Here is a 17,125-nt window from a genome sequence, read left to right on the forward strand (position 1 = left end):
GGGAGAGAGGGGGAAGAAACAATGCGCCAAATGGAGCGATAAATGTAGACACAAGACGGGGAGGGGGTAGCCAATCCGCGGACAATGACAGTTCCTTCTTCTTGCAAATCCCCTCTGCCAAATCTATGCTAATTCAAATAAATTGGCAAAATCAAGGAATTTAGGAAATGCAAGGAGGAATGAAAAATAGGAATGGAAGTATGTGGAATGAGGGATAAGAAATGGGTTAGAATGATTAATAAGATGAAAAATGACGGATGAATGCTAGAAAAGAGATGAATGAAATTGCAAAATAGAGAGAGAATCAAAAGAAAAGATACGTTGTAGATGCGTGTGTGTGGAAGAGTAATGTAAATGCACGAAAGGGATTTGTCGAGGAATTGGGAAAAGCATTAAGGATATAATAATAAGTGAAGGACAATAATACAGTGAAAGAGATACCATACTAATATGCATTACAGGTTATATCAGTGACATAATTCTGTGAAAGTGAATGGTCATATCAGTGGGAAAATATTGTTAAAATGAATAAAGGTTGACGACAGACTACCTAAGCAAGGTTAATCGGCTGATTTGAATGTAAACAATGCACAAGATTATAATGCTATGTTTCTAATTGTAAATACGATACTAAAATGTGAATATTACGTGCATTATCATTAGATACAGTTCAAGTGAAACACCAGCTTAATAAAAATTCAGTTTATTTCAAATACAGTATAGCTGTAATTCTTTACCACAGTACATGGATATACACTGTAGAGAGAGAGCTAGGACCAGCTGGGTGTAGAGATAGGTAGTGGCACGCAGCGGGCTATTTGAAATCATCGCCTGGCTTGAATTTTATCGCAATTTTTAAGAGAATTCTTATTTAATAGGTATTGCATTGTTCTTGGTCATCCTAAAGTTGTTGCCAACTATTAGAAATCAAATTCTTAATGTTGGGTAAACTATCATCACAAAGAATTTTTTTTTCTTTTTTGCCTTGGCCGCGAAAATCCAAAACCGGGAAGCAAGAACCCACGATTAACGAGGTCCAACTGTAATTTGGTGGCCCTAGCTTGTACTGCTTCCAGTCTATTCATATCTCTCTGAATACTTGGAGACCAAAATTGGACTCCGTATTCTAGATGGAGTCTTACTAGTGATGTGTACAGCTGTAGTACAATATCTTTGTTTCTGTATTTGAATTGTCTCTTTATATAACCTATTAGTTTTTGTGCTTTCTTTTCAGCTTTTATGCTCTGTTTGGTAAATTTCAAATCCTTGCTGATAATAATATCAAGATCTTCCTCCTGGACCACACTTTTTTGTGTGTGGTAGTGAAAATTATTTTGTTAAGCCTTTCTGTTTTCAGTTCACTGACTAAATTTTCTCAAGCAATGCTCAACACAATCAAGTTATTTTTCCTGGACCACACTTTTGTGTGTGTGTGGTAGTGAAAATTATTTTGTTAAGCCTTTCTGTTTTCAGTTCACTGACTAAATTTTCTCAAGCAATGCTCAACACAATCAAGTTATTTTTCCTGGACCACACTTTTTTTGTGTGTGTGTGGGGTAGTGAACATTATTTTGTTAAGCATTTCTGTTTTCAGTTCACTGACTAAATTTTCTCAAGCAATGCTCAACACAATTAAGTTATTTTTCCTGGACCACACTTTTTTTGTGTGTGTGTGGGGTAGTGAAAATAATTTTGTTAAGCTTTCTGTTTTCAGTTCACTGACTAAATTTGCTCAAGCAATGCTCAACACAATCAAGTTATTTTTCCTGGACCACACTTTTTTTTTGTGTGTGTGGGGTAGTGAAAATTATTTTGTTAAGCATTTCTGTTTTCAGTTCAATGACTAAATTTTCTCAAGCAATGCTCAACACAATCAAGTTATTTTTCCTGGACCACACTTTTTTTGTGTGTGTGTGGGGTAGTGAAAATTATTTTGTTAAGCATTTCTGTTTTCAGTTCAATGACTAAATTTTCTCAAGCAATGCTCAACACAATCAAGTTATTTTTCCTTGACCACACTTTTTTTGTGTGTGTGTGGGGTAGTGAAAATTATTTTGTTAAGCCTTTCTGTTTTCAGTTCACTGACTAAATTTTCTCAAGCAATGCTCAACACAATCAAGTTATTTTTCCTGGACCACACTTTTTTTGTGTGTGTGTGGGGTAGTGAAAATTATTTTGTTAAGCTTTCTGTTTTCAGTTTACTGACTAAATTTTCTCAAGCAATGCTCAACACAATCAAGTTATTTTTCCTAGACCACACTTTTTTGTGTGTGTGTGTGGGGTAGTGAAAATTATTTTGTTAAGCATTTCTGTTTTCAGTTCAATGACTAAATTTTCTCAAGCAATGCTCAACACATTCAAGTTATTTTTTCTATCTTTCAGTTATGTCACAATTGACTACAAATAGCCATGTACCAAATTTAATGCTCAGGAAAATAGAACCGAAATTATTTGTTTCGGATACATATTTTCTATACAGTACTTCAATTAAAGGTTGAAGATTTATATCCCCCATAGGAACAAATGCAATCAAATTCTGATGGATTTTAATTCTATGCAATGAATCTTTGATAAAGGATTCATATACAATTCCCTTTAGAAATGAAAAACTCAATGACAATTTTACTATAAAATTTCCTTTAAACACGACAAATTCATGGATAATTTGTATTTTTCCTAATGATACAACCCTTGGCTATTCATTTAAAGGTATTACTTTTGGCGAAGATGAAATGATGAGCCATTAAATTTAGCGAGGGTTAACTACCCATACCGCTAGTTAGCGGGGGTAGGAGGGGTAGCTTGCTACCGCTCCCGCTCACACACCGGTGATCTAGCTCACTTTGCTTGGAGGCAGGACTTCAAGGGGATAGGGCTGGCAGGCAAGTTTGTATAAATAGCTAAGGTTTGTATCGTTAGGAAAAATACAAATTATCTAAGAATTTGTCATTTTTTCCGTAACTGGAATACAAACCCACGATATTTATTTAGGAGTGACTCACCCATTAGGAAGGGTGTACATCCCTGCCAATCTGGCTTTTGGCTTTACCTGGGGGCTCCTTATCCGAGTATGTTAGTACTCAAAACGAGTCCCTGCGCATCACTAAAACCTTGCTAAGCAAGATCTGCGGCCTACGGAAGCTGTGAGTTGAGATATTTAGAAGCGTGGCTGTCCAGGTAAAGTTATTTAGAGTCTTTTTGTAAGTAAAACTGTTGTAACCAAGACTTTCCCAATACTACCTCGTCAGGGTATGGGGATGCAACTGTATTAACTTAAAATTATGTACACAAGGGAACATGATTTACCTGTGGTTTGAGGTCAGCTTACACAGAGAACCCAGGATGCTGTTTTTCCCAAGAGAGGGGAGGATGAAGAAAAGAATAAGAGCCAGTTAAACTTTTCATTCACACAGACTAAAACCGGGTAACAGTGCCCTTAACCATCTGCTACTTGTCCAATAAGGAGCTTTGTGCAGCCACCACAGGATCGATAGAGATCGTATCCAGTTCCTGTGGGTCACGTCTTGTGGGAGATAGGTTGTGAAAGTCACCTGGAGCATTCACACCCTTGCTTGTAGAACCTGCGTCACAGAGTATTCTGCTTAGAAGGGCCAGGGGCATAGCTACCCTTGACATCGTGGGTCGACGTGTTGAATGAGGGTCTGGATTCAGAGCGTAATTGATGACTGTGAATCCAGCAGAAATGATGTTTTGGTGATCCTCCTCTTGTCTCTTCCAGTGCTGACAACAAGAGAAGGGACCCGGGTGGGCTGTTGCCGTTCTCTTGAGGTAGAGCCTCATACCTTACCTCAGGTACAGTAACAGATGATCTGGATCGTCAGTTATTGAGTGGAGACTTATTGTCTAGGATCCGTCACCTCTGGAGACTGTCTGGCAACAAACTTGGGGACAAAACTGAACGTTGCCTTTCACCCTTCTCATGAATGGGCGATGTCAAAAGAGAGACCATGAAGTTCCTTGACTCGTTTGGCTGCTGTAAAAGTGTGTAGGAACACTGTCTTCTAAACCATGTAAAAATTTGTTGCCTGGTGACGCGGAATGTAGGGAGGTCTTCTTAGAGACTGGAGAACTCGAACCATGTTCCATGAGGGAGGTCTCAATTCCGACAGGGAAAGGGCAAGTTTGTAAGTCCGCATGAGTTAGGATAGATCTAGCGATAAGGGGATGTCCCTTCCTTCCAGTTCGAAAGCGAGGCTCAAGGTTGAGTGATCTTCTTTACCTAATGAAACTGAAAAGGGGGTCATTTCTTCCTGCATATAACTGAGGATTTCCCTATTGCTGGAATAGAGGTATGTAGTAAGTGGAGAGACGCTTTCCCACGACACCAACCACAGAACACGTTATACTTTGCTGGTAGACTCATACTGAGGAATTCCTCTTCGCAACTTATTGTAAAAAGCCTCTCTGAGAGAGGAGGTACTGGGTAGTTTCCAAGCGTACAAGCGTACAATCATAGCGAAGCTATAGCTTGTGGTAGATGTCGAAGTGTAGTTGTCTGCGACATGGAGAGGGTTCTCTTGGAGGCTCTATCAGGAGCTGCAGAAGGTTTGAAAACCGTTCTGTGTAATGCCATAGCAGAGCTATAAGAGCCCTTGAAAGGCTGACTGATGTTCTAGCCTTGTTCAGTACCCTCCTCTTCGGGCAAAAACAGGGACGAGACGTTAACATCGTTGTTGTACCCAGTTTCCTTAGAATGCACTGCAGTTCAGCGCTGCACAGGAGGTTGCTGGAGAGCGGCTATTAAAGAATGCAAGTGCACAGGTGAGCGCTGGCGAGCCGGAGGTTGCTGAAGAGCTGGTGAAACCTTCGGCGCTGGAGAGTGCTGATGCGCAGAGGAGCACTAGCACGCACAAGAGTGCTGGCACTAGTGCCCAAGAGAGTGCTTTTGTGCAGGAGAGCGTTGGCGAGCCAAAGCCAAAGGTTGTGCATGAGTGCACAGTGGATTTGGTAGGCGCTGACAAGCTCGAGCTGGAGAGCGCACTTGCGCTGGCGAGCTGGCAAACACTACTCCCTGGAACGGCAAAGCTTCTCTGGGAGTGCCAATGAGGGCATTGGAGGGCAATGAGGACAAGCAGGAGAAGGCTGCAAGTCAGGCAAACGCCGAAGCATTGCAGTGCGCTGACAAGCTGGAGGCCGCAGGCGCTTTGGAAAGCGTGAAGGAGCAGGTTGGCGCTGACAAGATGTTGGTGAGTGCTGGTGCACTGCAGGGCGCTTGCGCGCTGGAGTGTGTTGGCACATAGCTGCACGCTTAAGTATGGCCTCAAGAGGCTGTACCGGAGAAAGGAACGGCGACGGCAGGTCAGCAGGTGGGACGATCACAAACTGTGATGTGCCCCTTGGAAGGGCGAACATCAACTGAAGGAGATCGCAAACGATCCACAGAAGAATCTAGGACTGAAGTCTGAAGAATAGCTGCAGCATCGTCAGAAGGTCCAGGAACAGATGACGCCCCTAAAGGACGGTGGATCAGCAAGCTGACCTTCAGCAGTAGCAATCCTCTGAAGAGGAGTCTCTATGAGTGGCCTCTCTCGTGAACGAGAGAGGTGATCACTTCGCAGGGGAGACTTGCCTAAGACTAGGCTCCGCCCCTGAAGGAGGAGAGACTTAGCAAAGGGGGAGGGTAGTCTAAGCGAAGACAGCAACAACAGTCGGAGTCAATAAAGTGATGAAGAAGATGCAGGGAAGTTCTCCCTTGGAAGGGAAAAACAACCCCGCACCTGGGGAGGAAAACTCTCCCTTGGAAGGGAACTCTCCCTTGGAAGGGAAGTAGTCCAATCCCTGGAGGCGAACCTCCTGGTAGCGCTCTAAGATGATCTGCCAAGAGCGCTGCCTGAGGAAGCGTAGCCGAAGCTAGTTCCTCGAAGATGAAGTGCTGATTAGGTGCTGCCACGGGCGTACTTTTAAGAGAAATGATGACGCCCTCTGAGGGTCGGCAGTGACAGCAGATTCCCCAGGCATGAACAGAACAGCTCTGCTTTATCGGCTCTCTTAGTCGAACGAAGAAAAACTGCATCGCTAACTGAGGAAAAATAAAATATATTATGTAACAAAAAACTCTCTTGGGAGGAACAACTAGTCCGCGACGGGAAAGGAGATCACCGAGGAACAAACAAAATAAGAACTGAGCCCTCCCTTCCCCGGTCGACATCAACGGGAGAAGGGGAGCAGAGTAACTGTAATAAAACAAGAATTACAATTATTTAAATCAGATAATAATATTCACTAATAGGAAGAACCAGTGATCTTCCGAAGGGAAGTGTTTCCCGCGGAGAAGCTGAAAAGTTAAATTACAAACAATTATAATTTCACTTAAAATTAAGAAAAACAATCGGAAGCGCAACCTAACCCGCGAACAGGAAAGGTGCTCCCTCCGTTAGCATACTGGTGGAAGCCCATGTAAGGTGAATGGGATTGAGAAGAGAAAGACCGAAGTCAATCTCTGAAAGGCCACACTCCCTTCCCTCAGTAATCCTTATGTTCCCTGTGGAAGAGGGGAAGACAATAGTTGAACGAGGAAGGTCCAAACAATGACAATTTCCCTACGGCGGCGGCCAGGTCAACGGAAGGTTATTCGCCGAAGGGAAGACCGATGGACAAGGGGGGAGAGGTCGGAAGGGAAGGTTCCCCGGCCTTGCACAAGTGTCTTGAGAACGTGTCATATATGTTATCACAAGCACAGTACAAAAACTGAAAAGGAAACTTGCAACATTTCTATATAAAGTACATATACATAAACATTAAGAATGTTTTCATATACTGTATACATATAAGAAACAAGCAAGTTAAAAAACAAAAATTAATGGCAGTCCAAAATAGGCGAGGAGGAAGAGCAGTAACAACTGGTCTCCATGCGAGCCAAAAGTAAAAGTGACCTTGATCACCACTGTGTGAGTGGGAGCGGTAACAAGCTACCCGCCTACCCCCGATAACTAATTAACCCTCGCTAAATTTTAATGGCTCGACATTTCACCCTCGCCGGTAATACCCCTAAATAAATAGTGTAGGTTTGTATTTGAGTTACGGAACAAACACAAATCATCCACTTCAAGCACTAAAATATAGCAAAATTATCAGCAACAGCTATGTTAATTTGAGGAATCCTGGTACCTTCAAAAATCAAGAATTGAGCATTTAAAGATTAATTCATCTGGCTTTCCTCACCTTATTTAGCGGAGTTTTCGTCTGCTTTCGAACACTTGCATTACTTGTCTTTTCTAGGACAGCCAGATCTTCCCGTGCAGCTAACATGTCACCTAGAGAAACATCTGGTTCCTCCTTCATATTATCACGTTTGGTCCTAAAAGCCTTTGCCAAGTCATTTTCCCTCATCTTTGCTTTGTCAGACCACTAATAAAAAATAAAAAATAAATTTAGTTCATTACAACATTATTTATTCAAATAAAGTACTGTATCGCAAATCTTAATCATTTTTTTTCTAACTATACAAAACTGAGTCCTTTAATAGGAATAGGAATTCAGCTTGGATGGAATTTGGCTGTTAAAATCTAAACAAGATATGTCAGTTGTTACCACTGGGAGGCGGGAGAAACTCTGCCTCCTCGCCAGCATACCGAGTAGCCACTCTGACCGTCAACTAGGGCTAGTGGGGTGATTGACAGAGGAAATTAAAATTACAATAACTCTTGTTTATATAGTTAGGAAATATGCAAATTACTTTTAACCTTTAATTGTTCCTACACAAATACAAAACCTTGTCCTTTAATAGGTAACTAATCATGAGGTGAGAGGAGGCTCCTATAACCTAAATGGCTAGTTTAAAATCCCAGGAAGGCAAACCACTTGAACCGTAAGAGGTGGATGTAAAAGGGAGCTAGTGAGGGTTGAAGAGCTAATAAAACCGGGGGTAAAAAGTAAATATCAGGAAAGGTTGAAAATGACATATGACAAAGTGAAAGTAAGAGAAACTGGCAATTTAGAGGAGTGGAAGTTAGTAAAAGAAAATTTTGTTGGGATTGAAAGTGATGTGTGTGGCAAGAAGGTTGTTGGAGGCAGCATGAGGAAGGGCAGTGAATGGTGGAATGAAGGAGTGAAGGTAAAAGTGGAAGAGAAAAAGAGGGCTTTTGAAGAATGGCTGCAAAGTAATAGTACAGAGAAGTATGAAAAATATAGAGAGAAAAATGTGGAAGTGAAGCGCAAGGTACGTGAGGCAAAGAGGGCAGCTGACCTGAGGTGGGGTCAGGGATTGGGTCATTCATATGAAGAGAATAAGAAGTTGTTTTGGAAAGAAGTGAAGAGAGTAAGGAAGGCTGGCTCAAGAATTGAAGAGACAGTGAAAGATGGAAATGGAAGGTTGTTAAAAGGAGAGGAGGCAAGGAAAAGATGGGCGGAATATTTTGAAAGTTTACTGAATGTTGAGGATAATAAGGAGGCGGATATAATTGCTGTTGCAGGTGTTGAGGTGCCAGTGATGGGAGATGAGAATGAGAAAGAGATTACAATAGATGAAGTGAGGAGAGCACTAGATGAAACGAGAGTAGGAAAAGCGTCTGGTATGGATGGTGTGAGAGCTGAGATGTTGAAGGAAGGGGGTGTGACTGTACTTGAATGGTTGGTGAGATTGTTTAATATGTGTTTTGTGTTGTCAATGGTACCAGTAGATTGGGTTTGTGCATGTATTGTACCACTATATAAGAGTAAGGGAGATGTGCATGAGTGTTGCAATTCAAGAGGTATTAGTTTGTTAAGCGTAGTTGGAAAAGTGTATGGTAGAGTAATGATTAATAAGATCAAGTATAAAACAGAAAATGCAATCTTAGAAGTACAGGGTGGTTTTAGAAGAGGTAGGGGTTGTATGAATCAGATTATTACAGTAAGGCAGATATGCGAGAAATATTTAGCAAAAGGTAAGGAGGTGTATGTTGCGTTTATGGATCTGGAGAAAGCGTATGATAGAGTTGATAGGGAAGCAATGTGGAATGTGATGAGGTTATATAGAATTGGTGGAAGGTTGTTGCAAGCAGCGAAAAGTTTCTACAAAGGTAGTAAAGCATGAGTTAGGATAGGAAATGAAGTGAGTGATTGGTTTCTGGTGAGAGTGGGGCTGAGACAGGAATGTGTGATGTCGCCGTGGTTGTTTAACTTGTATGTTGATGGAGTGGTGAGAGAGGTCAATGATCGAGTGCTTGGACGAGGATTAAAACTGGTAGACGAGAATGACCATGAATGGGAGGTAAATCAGTTGTTGTTTGCAGATGATACCGTACTGGTTGCAGACACAGAAGAGAAGCTTGGCCGATTAGTGACAGAATTTGGAAGGGTGTGTGAGAGAAGGAAGTTGAGAGTTAATGTGGGTAAGAGTAAGGTTATGAGATGTACGAGAAGGGAAGGTGGTGCAAGGTTGAATGTCATGTTGAATGGAGAGTTACTTGAGGAGGTGGATCAGTTTAAGTACTTGGGGTCTGTTGTTGCAGCAAATGGTGGAGTGAAAGCAGATGTACGTCAGAGAGTGAATGAAGGTTGCAAAGTGTTGGGAGCAGTTAAGGGAGTAGTAAAAAATAGAGGGTTGGGCATGAATGTAAAGAGAGTTCTATATGAGAAAGTGATTGTACCAACTGTGATGTATGGATCGGAGTTGTGGGGAATGAAAGTGATGGAGACAGAAATTGAATGTGTGTGAGATGAAGTGTCTAAGGAGTATGGCTGGTGTATCTCGAGTAGATAGGGTTAGGAATGAAGTGGTGAGAGTGAGAACGGGTGTAAGAAATGAGTTAGCAGCTAGAGTGGATATGAATGTGTTGAGGTGGTTTGGCCATGTTGAGAGAATGGAAAATGACTGTCTGCTAAAGAAGGTGATGAATGCAAGAGTTGATGGGAGAAGTACAAGAGGAAGGCCAAGGTTTGGGTGGATGGATGGAGTGAAGGAAGCTCTGGGTGATAGGAGGATTGATGTGAGAGAGGCTCTCTTTAGAAATAGGAATGAATGGCGAGCGATTGTGACGCAGTTCCGGTAGGCCCTGCTGCTTCCTCCGATGCCTTAGATGACCGCTGAGGTAGCAGCAGTAGGGGATTCAGCAGTATGAAGCTTCATCTGTAGTGGATAATGTGGGAGGGTGGGCTGTGGCACCCTAGCAGTACCAGCTGAACTCTTTTGAGTCCCTTGTTAGGCTGGGAGGAACATAGAGAGTAGAGGTTCCCTTTTTTGTTTTGTTTCATTTGTTGATGTTGGCTACCCCCCAAAATTGGGGGAAGTGCCTTAGTATATGTATGTATGTATGTATCTTTCAACTTAAAATAAGGATCTCAAAGGTTAAGCTAGGTTTCTGTCTATGGACAGATGGTCATGGAGGAACCTTATATCCTTGTAAGGATATACTGTGCTGTCAATGTAAGTTATGGGTTCTAAATGAAAAACTACCCTATCCCTATGATCATTATAGAACAGCAATCCATGTGACAGCTTATTTGCATTAATGACCAATCTAGAAAATAAGGGGAAAACTGCTACAGCCCCTGTGAGGAACAGGAGGGGAGCAAAAGGGGCCAGATTTCTTACCACTTATTCTAAACGTTGCAACCGTTATCATAGAGATGATTTTGTCCCCTATGAAGTTAGGTACACTAAAAACATGTTGAGTAACTACCACCGGACCCATTGAACACATGTCTAAAGACCTATGGTATACTCTGGCAAATAGTGGGCTGTAAAGGTTTTCAAACCACAGCCTTTAATACTTGTGCCACCAACAAGTTCTTCCTAAAAGCCAGCATCGAGCCAATTCCTCTGACTTTATGGGCTCATACTGGAATTAAACCATTAGAGGTAGTAGGCTAGCCAGGGCACCAGCCAATGGTTGAGATACTACTGCTAGTGTTAATGGGTCCTTTGACTGGCCAGACAGTGCTACATGTGATCCTTCTTTCTGGCTACAGTTCCCCATCCCTTTGCCTACACATACACCGAATAGTCTAGCCTGTTCTTTACAGATTCTCCTCTGTCCTCATACAACTGACAACACTGTGATTACCAAACAATTCTTCTTCACTCAAGGGTTTAACAACTGGACTGTGATTATTCAGTGGCCACTTTTCTCTTGGTAAGGGTAAAAGACTCTTTAGCTATGGTAAGCAGTTCTTCTAAGAGGACACTCCAAAATCAAACCATTATTCTCTAGTCTTGGATAGTACCATAGCCTCTGTACCATGGTCTTCCATTATCTTAGGTTAGAGTTCTCTTGCTTGAGGGTACACTCGGGCACACTATTCTATCGTCTTTCTCTTCCTCGTTAAAGTTTTTATAGTTTTTCTAAGAAATATCTATTTTAATGTTCTTACTGTTCTTAAGATATCTTATTTTTCCTTGTTTCCCTGCCTCACTGGGCTATTTTCCTTGTTGGAGCCGCTGGGCTTATAGCATTCTGCTTTTCAAACTAGGGTTGTAGTTTAGCAAGTAGTAATAATAATAATAATAATAATAATAATAATAATAATGGGATTCTATGCTTCGCGATACACCTTTTGATGGTTTCATGAAGACAGAGGAAAATGGTGTTCTTTTAAATCTTTTTAGTACTGCGAACACTAATAACGAGATTATGCATCTGCTGTCTGAAGGATTGGGTTCTGTTCTGATAGCATCTGAGGGACCTCAAAAAACAAAGAAGCAAATCATCTGGACTGTCAGTAGCAACATTCCAAAGGGAAGAGGAGAAAAAATTGAACATGCCATTGTCGACAGCAGTGTTCTGGGATTTTGCCACAAACTCTGGAATGAAGGTGAAAGGAACCTTTCGCCATCCCTCGGAATCAGTAGCGAAATGTGAAATCCTACGAAGTTCCATGAGAAAAATGAAAAATTTTTATCATGAAACTGTTAAATAATGTACCTAATGTAATACATATAATCTAATAAGTAGCTGAAGGGACGGATGATGAATTAAATCTTTTTTAGTTGATCATCCTACCTTTTTTACTGAATTTATTTTTGTAAGGTAAAATTTATTCACTTAAATGTACAGAGTTTGTGTGGGGTGTTTCTGTCAGTTACGAGACATTTTTTTGGATGAGCTTGAGGGCTAATAAGGGGGGGGAGGGGAATGCAATAAATGATGGCTTGTGTGAGAAAAAAGCTTTATGGTTTGGATTTTATGAACACTTTATTTGTTGCATATTTTTTATAGCCATCAAGTGGCCCCCCCAAAAGAAGTGCCTTAATCTGTTATTATTTCTTTTAACAGGTAATGACAGAAAGACCCTACACCCAGTAGGGAGACAAGAAGAGGTACACGATCAGGAATAATATTGTACAATCCAGCACCTGTTCAAGTCACTGGTCAGCCTGGTGTAGACTGTCAAAAGTAGGTACCTGTGTAAAGTATCTGACTTGATGAACTATGGAGAACCTGTTAAAGATAGGTGGAGAGAGTGATCTGGACTCCTCTCTGCTTTTGAAAGTGATATAGACATAAGCTGGTGAACACAGTTTCTAGTTTTCGAAAGTGGGTAATTCTTAGGATATTAGTGCAGTGGACACCTCAGTGTAAGAAAACCCCACGGTTGAAAACATATTCAGTTTTTTTTTTTAACCAGACTGTTCACTTACTACGTGGATCTTGAAAAGTTATGTGATGAGGTTCTCCATTAAGCTTGATAATTTCTTGTGCCACCCGCTGGGAACTTTGACAATGATTGTAGCTGCCGGAGTTGGGCTGCTGAAAACATTTTGTGTCTGGACGTTTATTGTAACGGTAGTGTTGCTTGTTGAGATAGTTGGACCACCCAGGCCACAGCAACATACACACAGTGGTGTTTATCATGTACTATAATATGTAGATGTTTGTAGCATAGCTTTAGGAAGTTACTATACTGTATTTGATATGCTATTTAGCCATCCCCTCTGGGTGTAACACTGAGGATTGTAAGTTTTTTCTTTCTCTCAGGAATGATATAAACTTTTTTCCTTTCCACCCAATAAATATTTTTCTTGTTTCATGAAGACAGCATTTCATTCTAGTACCTTACACCATTGTGTCCCCTTCTCAGCCACCCATTATATGTTTAGTATTATTTATTGCTTTATAAAATCTAACCTGAGATTCAAGCTATTCATATATACTGCTCATTTTCCCAGAAATGAATGAATGGTCATGATACCTGTTTATTGAGCAAACTCAAGCCAGGATAAATAATAGGGAAGTAAGGTTCTAGTGGGGTTCCCTCACCCAATATAAAATCAAGGGGTGGTGCCCAGTGCCAAGTTCTCTTGACCTGTTATCCAGATTTTTGGTTTTCCACCGTTTTACCTTTTTTGTGTAGTGAAGATTGGAGTGTGGTCGGCATTCGAACACTAGGCAGTCAGCGTGCTATATCTGGCCAGTCCACAAACCAATACAATGAGAGAATCGTTCCCGGAAGGGGAAACCTGCCTTGGAGAATGCTCTGCCACCAACCCTGGTGGGTCAGCCAAATCCTTGGTGTTTGACAGACTCGAAGTCTGACCGACAGGCTGCAGCGCCTATGCCTTCAGGAGGGTCAACCTCTGCGGAGGAAGGAGAACGCCTTTTCTTCGCTCCCAATTGAAAGAGTTCGAACACGGCTTCCTTCAAAAGGGGACCAGCGACGGCCAGAAAGATACAATATCAGTAAATAAGGAGGCACTCCCTGGGGGGAGGGAAGGAGCTGACTCACTAGGGGAGTCAACACCGTCACCTAACCCACAACGTTGACCTAGAGTAACCAGGCATGCGCTGCTACTCGCCCCTCCCGAAAGGGCCCCGCAGAGGACCAGCTTAGGAAAGAGGTTGTGGAATTGAAGCAGCTCACGATTTCTTTGATTTCGAGGAAGACCCCGAAGGCAAAGAATCGCGTTAAGACTACTTCTTCCTTCGATTCCTGAACCTCTCACACTGAGAGGCCGGCCACTCCCGACATTGATCACAGGCGTCATCCCTTGAACACCAATGACCCCAGCAAACCAGGCACAGCAGGCGAGGGTCCGTCTCAACGGATGACAAATATACAGCATAAGCGGACCTCGGGATCAGGGCATGTACTGCACACACACAACTGAAATGAGAAAAAGAAAAAGATTAGCCAAGGCAAGTTGAAATGCGGGAGAGAGCGTCCATACACTACTGAGCCAAAAGCAAAAGTGGCTACTTAGCAAACAGGTGTGAGTGAGCGGGGTAGCCGGGCTACCCCACTCCCAACTGCAAACTAGCGGATGGGGTAGTTATCCATCACTAAAATTGTCTTGACTCGTTTTTCAAGTACACCAAAAGTAATACCCCTATATATAGCAGAGGGTTTGTATTTGCGCTGGAACAATTAGGTTTTACATTTGCCTTTTCAATGTTCTTTTTATCTAATTCTTGAGGGGAATGGTAAGCCTCAATTTAAATTTTTTATTGTTTTAAGTTTGTTGAAGGTCATCAACTTTTTCAGATATTGTACCTATTTGCACAAGGTATTTTTCCATTTCTCGTTGGAGGGGAGAGGGATAGTGGTCTCCCTTTTTTTCGATTGAACAGCCTCGTCTACTTCATACTGAGGACATTTCTTATTAGTAGCTTTATGATTCTGGCTACAATTAGTGCACTTCTAAATAACAGTGTAAAGTCCATGCTCAGGATCCGAACAATTTTCGCAGACCTTTTCTTTTTTGCATAATCTTCGTGGATGCCCAAATTTTAGCAATTATAGCACTCTCTATGTTTCTCTTTATAGACACAAACAGGAATCCTCTCTTCTTCAATGTATACATGAAAGGGTATGTCATGGTCTTGAATGTTAAAATAATCATAGTGGTTCTTGGAATCTTATGAAACTTCCATATTTCTCTAGGGCACATATCTGACATTTCTTCATTGAATTCATAAGGATCTTTATTACAAATAACCCCTCTACCAAAACTGAAATTCAAATGTGGCTTGATATCTTGTAGGTTGGCCAGGGCACCAGCCGCCCGTTGAAATACTACCGCTAGTGTGTTATGGGGTCCTTTGACTGGCCAGACAGTACTACATTGGATTCTTCTCTCTGGTTACGGGTCTTTCCCTTTGTCTACATATACACCGAAAAGTCTGGCCTATTCTTTACAGATTCTCCTCTGTCCTCATACATATGACAACACTGAGATAACCAAACAATTCTTCTTTGTTCAAGGGGTTAACTACTGCACTGTAATTATTCAGTGGCTACTTTCCTATTGACAAGGGTAGAAGAGAATTTAGATATGGTAAGCAACTCTTCTAGGAGAAGGACACTAAAATCAAACCATTGTTCTCTAGTTTTGGGTAGTGCCATTGCCTCTGTACCATGGTCTTATGGTCTTCCACTGTCTTGGGTTAGAGTTCTCTTGCTTGAGGGTACACTCGGGCACACCGTTCTATCTAATTTCTCTTCCTCTTGTTTTGTTAAAGTATTTATAGTTTATATAGAAAATATTTATTTTAATGTTGTTATTCTTCTTAAAATATTTTACCTTTGCTTCTTGGAGCCCCTGGGCTTATAGCATCCTGCTTTTCCAAATAGGGTGGTAACTTAGCAAGTAATGATAATGATTAAATCATCTTCTACAGTGGAATCTCTACATACAATTGTCTTTACATACGACTGTTCCAACATCCGAAGTAAAATTCGATCAAATATTTGTCTCGACACCTGACGTCATGCTCCAACATCCAATGTTGATCTTGTTTACGCCGGTAGATGGCAGCACGTAAGAGTGACGCCATTGAGCGTCGAGTTGGTCTGTTCTCTTTTTTCGTGTATATCGTGTGGTTGTCCTTTGTTTAGTTTGTTATTAACAGTGTTTATTATCTTCCTTTTCTCACGTTTCCTTTTTTATTTTACCTATAATCATGGTGCCTAAGAAGCTGAGTTTCAGTACAGGTATTAGTAGTGGTGAAAAAAGGAAGAAGGCAATTCTTTCATTAGAATTGAAGCAAGAAATTATAGAAAAACAAAAGAGCAGTGTGCATGTGAGTGATCTGGTTAAACAATATGGCTGGAATATGTCTATGATCTCGACGATCATCAAGCAGAAGGCAGCCATTAAAGCAGTCAAACCATCGAAGGGGATCACCATTATTTCAAAACGTCGTAGCAATATCCTGGAAGAGATGGAACGCCTTTTGTTGATAGGGATAAAGGACAAAGAGATTGTTGGTGAAACGATCATTTGTGAGAAGGGCCAGCGTGATGAACAGAAAGAAAAAAAAGAGAAGCAAAGAAAACTAAGATAGCATTAACAAGCTCTTTTAAAAAAGTCCTCTCTCTATTTCTGTATCTCTCTAAACATAGGTCTCTCTCTCTCTCTCTTGTTCTTCTTTGCTGTTAGTGTGTTAGAGATGTCTGTTGATTTTTTCTGAGAGAGAGAGAGAGAGAGAGAGAGAGAGAGAGAGAGAGAGAGAGAGAGAGAGAGAGAGAGAGAGAGAGAGAGAGAGAGAACAAAAATGTGTTTAGAGTACATATGATTTTTAACAGCGTCAACGAGTTGAAAGACAATTAAATGTAACTAAGAAAGTAATATCAGCAAATCTGAATTCCTTTATTACCTAAGACAAATATAGATAAAAACACTCGTGTGCGTATGCACAAACACACACACACACACACAGGTGTAGAAATTGCTACACAGGAGGAGACAGACGGTCGGGGAGGAGGTAGAGATGGTGACTGCGATAACTTACTGTAACTCATCACTGAAAATGATGAAAATTAAAGAGAAAAAAAAACAAAAAAAAAAAACAAAAAAAAAAACAATGTAAAAGATATGAAATATAAAAAAAAAATAAATAAGCTAAGTTAGGTTAAAGTTTCTGTAGTGTAAGTTAGAGTAAGTTACGGTACGTTATCGCAGTCATCATCCCTACCTCCTCGCCGATCGTCTGTCTCCTCCAGCGTAGCAATTCCTACATGTGTGTGTGTGTTTGTATCTATATTTGTTTTAGTTAATAAAGGAATTCAGAGTCGCTGATATTACTTTTTTAGTTACATTTAATTGTCTTCCAACTCATTGACGCTGTTAAAAATCATATGTACTCCAAACACATTTTTTTGTAATCTCTCTCTCTCTCCGAAAAAATTAAATTAATAGACATCTCTAACACACACACACAGAGAGAGAGAGAGAGAGAGAGAGAGA

General features: G+C 41.2%; 1 protein-coding gene across 2 annotated transcripts in view; it reads right to left on the bottom strand.

Annotated features, from left to right (window-relative positions):
- LOC137625973 (protein FAM98A) overlaps positions 1–17,125 on the bottom strand; it is a 182,805-nt gene that overhangs the window by 55,159 nt on the left and 110,521 nt on the right. For both annotated transcript variants that reach the window (XM_068357046.1, XM_068357045.1), the window contains exon 6: positions 7,183–7,368. In XM_068357046.1, the coding sequence (XP_068213147.1) occupies positions 7,183–7,368 (186 nt within the window). The remainder of the gene's footprint in view (positions 1–7,182; positions 7,369–17,125) is intronic.

The sequence above is a fragment of the Palaemon carinicauda genome, chromosome 33 (assembly GCF_036898095.1).
Source record: "Palaemon carinicauda isolate YSFRI2023 chromosome 33, ASM3689809v2, whole genome shotgun sequence".
Lineage (NCBI taxonomy): Eukaryota > Metazoa > Arthropoda > Malacostraca > Decapoda > Palaemonidae > Palaemon > Palaemon carinicauda.